This window comes from Athene cunicularia, assembly GCF_003259725.1.
Source record: "Athene cunicularia isolate RWA chromosome 1 unlocalized genomic scaffold, athCun1 chr1_part2, whole genome shotgun sequence".
NCBI lineage: Eukaryota > Metazoa > Chordata > Aves > Strigiformes > Strigidae > Athene > Athene cunicularia.
Genome location: NW_020799092.1, coordinates 25512185 through 25518184, shown reverse-complemented (window position 1 = coordinate 25518184; position 6000 = coordinate 25512185). Strand labels below are relative to the sequence as shown.

At 51.4% G+C, this 6000-nt stretch overlaps 1 protein-coding gene across 2 annotated transcripts in view; it reads left to right on the top strand.

Annotated features, from left to right (window-relative positions):
* The window catches only part of BORCS5 (BLOC-1 related complex subunit 5), a 77770-nt gene that overhangs the window by 63546 nt on the left and 8224 nt on the right, over positions 1-6000 (top strand). Inside the window, exon 3 of one of the 2 annotated variants that reach the window (XR_003399900.1) lies at positions 755-4201. Coding sequence is in view for 1 of the 2 variants with exons in the window: in XM_026863387.1 (XP_026719188.1) it covers positions 755-985 (231 nt within the window). In the remaining variant the exon portion in view is untranslated. Of the gene's footprint in view, positions 1-754; positions 4876-6000 lie in introns of those variants that run through there. The other variant, XM_026863387.1, reaches the window with a different exon arrangement.

Sequence of the window (6000 nt, the reverse complement as noted above, 5' to 3'; positions counted from 1 at the left end):
GCCCAACAGCCCCTTCTGCACAGAAATCCTTCCTCAGAGCCAGCCTGACCCTGCCCTGGGCAGCTTGAGGCCATTCCCTCGGGGCCTGGCGCTGGCTCCTTGCCTCCAGAGACTCATCCCCCCTCTCTGCCCCCTCCTGGCAGGGAGTTGCCGAGGGCCAGGAGGTCTCCCCTCAGCCTCCTCTTCTCCAGACTGAACCCCCCCAGTTCCCCCAGCCGCTCCCCAGCAGACCTGTGCTCCAGACCCTGCCCCAGCTCCGTTGCCCTTCTCTGCCCACGCTCGAGTCATTCAATGGCCTTTTTGGGGTGAGGGGCCCAGAACTGAACCCACTCATCGAGGGGCAGCCTCCCCAGTGCCGAGCCCAGGGCTCTGATCCCTTCCCTGTCCCTGCTGGCCACGCCAGTGCTGACACAAGCCAGGATGCCATTGGCCTTCTTGGTCCCCTGGGCACACTGCTGGCTCCTGTTCAGCCGGCTGTCAATCACCCCCTCACGTCCCTCTCTGGCTGGCGAAGATCAAATACTCAGATCAAATAGTCAGTGTTCGGGTGTAGAACTGAGGTGCTCGTGTGTCCTCCCTGGTATACAGCTGTGAATTGCCCCATTTCACAGCAGACTGGCTATGTACCTGGCCAGTACCTCCAGTGGGGCATCTCAAGGTGCTTTTTGGTCGCTTTTAGGAAAGCCCATGTGCTGAAAGGCCTGTGCTAACAGTTGGCCTAATGCGCATTGCTCTGTTTGTTGTTTTTAAACAGATGGATCTCTCCGTGGAAACTCTTTATAGCTTCATGCAGGAGCGCCAGAAGAAGTATGCCAAGTATGCAGAGCAGATCCAGAAGGTCAACGAGATGTCTGCCATCCTCCGCCGTATCCAGATGGGCATCGACCAGACGATCCCACTGATGGAGCGCCTCAACAGCATGTTGCCCGAGAGCGAGAGGCTGGAGCCCTTCAGCATGAAACCCGACCGGGAGCTGAAGTCTTAGCTGATCCCAGAGGCTCCCCCTTCCTCACCTTCTGTGCTCCGGCGTCCAGCACAGACACGCTTCCAACGGGCTGGACTGGCAGATGCTTGAAGCGGACGGCGGTGCTGCCTGACTCTCTGCCAGGCCGTCGGAGGAAGAGCAGCGTCAGCTGCCAGAACTGTGCAGCCAGGAATCCAGGAGCTCCCCGGTCCCGTCGTCTGGAGAAGATGATTTACCATTCTTTCATCTCCCTCCTCTTGCCCTCCTGTCTCCTTCACTACCACCGCCTGTGCCGAGACATTTCTTTCCTTGCTGTGACTAGATTGGGGTTTACAGAGGAGTTTTCTTTCATCTGGGTTTTGGTTGTTTTTTTTTTTACTAGAAAAATTCAAAGGGATACAGGGTGTGATAAACCCTCTCACATGGTTTTTGCACCACTGGGGTTTAGACAGTTAGATGGCTGGCAGGTATTTCTGAGATCCCCTGGCCTCAGAAATACGTGTGTTTTATGGGTGAAAGTGCGGGAGCCAGGAACTGGCTTATTAAAATCTGCCTATTGTCATAATTAATGTGGTTTGCATGGCAGGGTTTTGGCACGTCCTCCTTGAGGCTCCTGTTTTTTTTATGGGCTCACTAATTTATGAGGCTGTAAAGGAATAACTGTTCCAGATATGTCTGCTAATGTTAAGCAAATCTTCGCATTCCTCTTCCCCCTTGCCCTGGCAGTGTCCCCGTGGTGGCATTTTGTGTCCCTCACCTTGCACGGTGATTCTGACAGGCACTCGCACTGAGCTGCTCACTTTGCATCCCAAAGCTGGACATCAGGTGTCTTTTTTTTCTTACGTTTTTATTGGGACACTCCAGTTACCTTGGTGCTGTCTTTTTTACCACAGGGGATGAAGTTGTTTTTGTACCTTCGAGTGTTACGGAGTTGGAGGGGGCAGACATAAGAAGTCCTTTAGGTCTTTGCAGTGGTTTAGCTGATCTCAGCCCAGAGCTCACCTAAGCGCAGTGTTTCATGACTGAAACCACGTGGCCCTTCAGGGCTGCACTCAGCAAACTGCTCCAAAGGCCACAGGGTGGTTTTTGTCTTCTCCAGAGCCAAGGGCCCTGCTGGAAGTCAGGTGGGGTGTCCGTGCACCGGGGTGTCCACACTGCCCGGGCCCTGCTGGGCTGGCCCGTAGGAGATGGGTTGGTTGCCAGTTCTTCCCCAGTCTGCTGGCTGCAGGTGATTTGTAGCACCTCTCCGAGCTTTGGTTTCTCCCTTTATAAAACAGGGGGGATGTTTTACACGCTGCTGTAAAAATATTTATGGATCTAGAAATAGGATTTAACAGCCAGTGTCACCATTGCTCTTGTTTGCAGCAGGAAGAGGGTGAAACCACAAGTGAGGAGCCCTTGGTTTGCTGGGTCAGGGGTAGGTTTGTGGGTGTTGTGTTAGTCTCAGGACGCTGTTGCTGGTGAGGAGGCTGAAGCAGTGCCCGGGGACCCCAGGGGTGGTTGGTTGTGTGTCAGGAGCACAGTTCCAGTGGCAAGGACAGCCCTTTTTGAGGGAGTCAGCAATGACCCATCTTCCAGGCCAGCACAAACCTAGGCAGCTTGCCAAAGGTGACTTGCTTTGATACCTCTTAGAGCTTAAGAGCACTTAATCAGCAAAAGATTGTCTCTGAGCATTTGGGAATAAGAGCACAGTAGGTTTTTGATGGTATTAATTACTGCCTGGTGGCAGGAAGCAACAGGCTGTTCTCTTGTTGCATTCCCAAAGGCCGTGTAGCCTAGGGTGAATTTTTGTGACGCAGACTGCAGCCAACTTAGGTGTGTATCGGAACCATAGTGGTGATTGGGCCCCGGAGCCTGCTGAACTCTCTCTGAAAGCAGAATCCTGTAGAAATGAAGCCCTCTGGAATGATGCCCTGGGAAGAGCGATGCCTCAGAGAGGGCAAGGAACTCAGCAGGAGATTTTTCTAGTAAGGGCAGCAGTGTGGGCCTTGTCTGCTTCTTCCATCCCAGAGTTGTTAGGTTGTATATACATAGGTGTACGCTGTATGTTGCACAGGACTATAACGTCGGGTTTCCATCCTTCCTCACCCACCCTGCAGTATTTTACACTTTGTTAAAAGCTCATGTGAGACTTAACAACCCATAAAAATCTTCTTTGTTGTGGCCACACCCACGAGGGTCCTCGCTGTCCATCGTGGAATATGTCTCTGCCTCCCGTCACCAGACACACCAGAATATGCAGCAGCTTTAAATAGCAGCTGCTGGAGGGGTTTTTTTGTCCTCTTCATCCAGATGATGCTGTCTGGAAGTTTAGAATGTGCGACATTCAGCCGTCTGCCAGGCAGGATCATGGATATCCCACACCCCGGCGTGCTGGAAGCCTATACGGGTGGGAAGATCCTGGTGTTGGATCTCGAGGCAGGGGCCGGGCTGCAGATGCTCTCTCCTGTAAAGCTTCTGGACGTTTGGCCTCGTGCTATTGAGTGTCAGATCAAAGCATTGCTCCTCGCGGCGCTAATGAGGGCGAGCGAGTAGAATTCCCCTCTGAAAGCTGCAGGAGGGCTGCAAATCAGTTCCTTCCTTATTTTGCTATAAAACACTTAGACATTGGGCTGATAATGGGAGATGGCCTTTAGGCTTGGGGATGTGCTGCTGGGCCTCCCAGCTGCAGCTCTCTGAGCAGCAAGTTGTGGAAAATGCTAATAGCTTAACAGCAATCAGAGCTGGAACACAAAGGCCAACCTCTTCCAAAGCCCACAGGTTGTCAGCTTCATCCCACAGGTGGTGAAGTGTTGTGTGGGTACTGTAAGGTAACGTGCACCCTCTGACCTCTCCAGTGATGGTTTACAGTTTTATTTAAAACATTGTCACTGGCTTCATTAACTGTAAGTCTTTGGACCTCTCACTGAGGGGAAGGCGTTTCCTGGCCCGTCTCCTTGAGCTGCTGCTTGTTGCTTGGCTGCTCCTCGCTGGCTTTGCTCTGTGTGCTGCTGTCAGCTCCATCTCCGGTGCAGGTGATGCTCAAGGTGAGACTGTTGCTTTACTCCCTTTCCCACTGTTGAAGAGATTTGAGATGTGACTGGAATTACCTTTTTGCTTATAAATCTTCTTTTCCAAGCCAAATGCTGTTGGAGAAGGCCTCAGGTATCTCTCACAAATGTAGTAGCCATTACTTCTGCCACAAAATAATCTGGTGTGCTCTGCTGAAAACACATTTCTGCCTTTTTCTGCTTTCTGGTCTGAAGTAGAGGCTAAGCTTCTTGAAATGCAAACTCCTGCAGTGCTGGAGAACAGGGCGAGTCTCTGGGTCTGTGGTTCCCCTCTGGCCTGAGCTGCTCTGGTTCTTCCCGACCCTGCTGCTGCCACCCTCCCTTTTTGTGCTGGTGCTTGTTGCACCCGAGGCTGGTCAGTGTGCTACACGCACAGGAGAGGTTTGCTTTGTTGTTTTTGTTGTTTTTGTAATTTAATGCATTGACAGGGTGCTAAAGTGCCAACCTACATGCAGGGCAATTTCTGTGAAGGTCTGGTGAGGGGGACAGAAAATAGTTTTCGGGTTTTTAAAAATATATGTATTTTAAATTAAATATATTTAAATATATTTAAATATTTAAAAGTGTGTTTTCCCCTCCTCTAAGCTTTTACACAGAGTAGAAATAGACGTTTTTCACCGGCCCGGTTGTTGCGTGAGCCAGCCCCTCCCTCTCAGACCGAGTGCCAGAGGTTTCCTGAGGTACCATTGTAACGTCCCTCCCGTTCCCGAGCTGCCCGGGTGTATTTTGGTTACCAGCCTCGTGGCTGAGCACCCCTTGGTTTATGGGTGGTTATCCTCTTTGCAGACTTGCTCTCTCCTTTCGGCTCCCTACATGCTACGTGTTCCACAGCTCCAGCATTAAAACGTTTGGTATCACTCTTTTCCAAGTGTGGTGTTTCTCCGATCGCTTTAGCGTGGGAGGTCGGATTTGAGCTTTACTGCTTTGTACACGGAACCCACCTTCCTGCCGTGGAGACTCAGCTCTTCTGGGGGCTGCAGGGAAACGTATGTCCCAGAATGAAAATAAACGTTGGGGGTTTTTTGTTGCTGCTGTCACAACTCTGTGGTGTGAGACACTCTCTGCCTGTTTCATTAGGGCGCTTTCAGAAGACTAAAACACGAGCAGCAAAGCCTTTCTCATGTATTTCCACACCCTCCCCTGGCTTATCTCCCTGTCAAAAAGAGACCGTGTCCTGACAGATGCTTTCCAGCAGGTCTTTGCCAGCTCGCAGGAGGAACTAGAGCTGGGCATTTGGGGTTGGCTTTCGGGGTGGCCCCTGCCCTGTCAGCTGCTCGTCTCCTACCCATTCTTCACACATCACTGAATGGGTCGGTTTGCACTTTTAGCCAAAGTTCAGCCTCTTTAGATGGTCTGTGGTGCTTCTCTGGGGGCTGTTGGGTTGCTTTTCTGCTGCCACAGTTAGGTTTTGACTTCTTCAGAACGTGAACTCACACAGACCAGCCCGACCCACAGAAAGAACGGCTCACCCAAAGCCAGGGCAGGTCTGAGGTGGTGATGGACACACTCAGCAAGCAATTCGTCATGTCAGCTGCCTAAAATAACCCTTTGTGTCTTTTTAAAAGCTTTGTATTTTAACAGACAGACAGTGAGCACTGACCTGGGGAAGTTGTGTACATGGAACACGATGGCCTACGACAGGACAGAGACACAACCAGCAAATAGATGAGGATGGCCGTAGATTTTGTCAAAACGTGACTCCTAGTTGGGTATGTGAACAGCTACTCGATAAAGAGGTGGATTTGAGAGAAATTCCCAGTGCAGCTCACCTAGCAAAAGGGCTGCCCTGGCTCAGGGGTGGGGGGGAGCTGGTTGTAGACAGGCCCCTGTAACCTGCAAAGCAACCTGCAGGAAACAGGTTTTTCTTATCAACTTAAAAGAAGGGGTGGTTTAGAGGAGAATTAAGTGAAGGTACCTCCAGCAGAATGCTGTTCTCCAGGAACTGGGAAAGCAAAGCAGTGATGGACTCTAACCTACTGCCCAGGG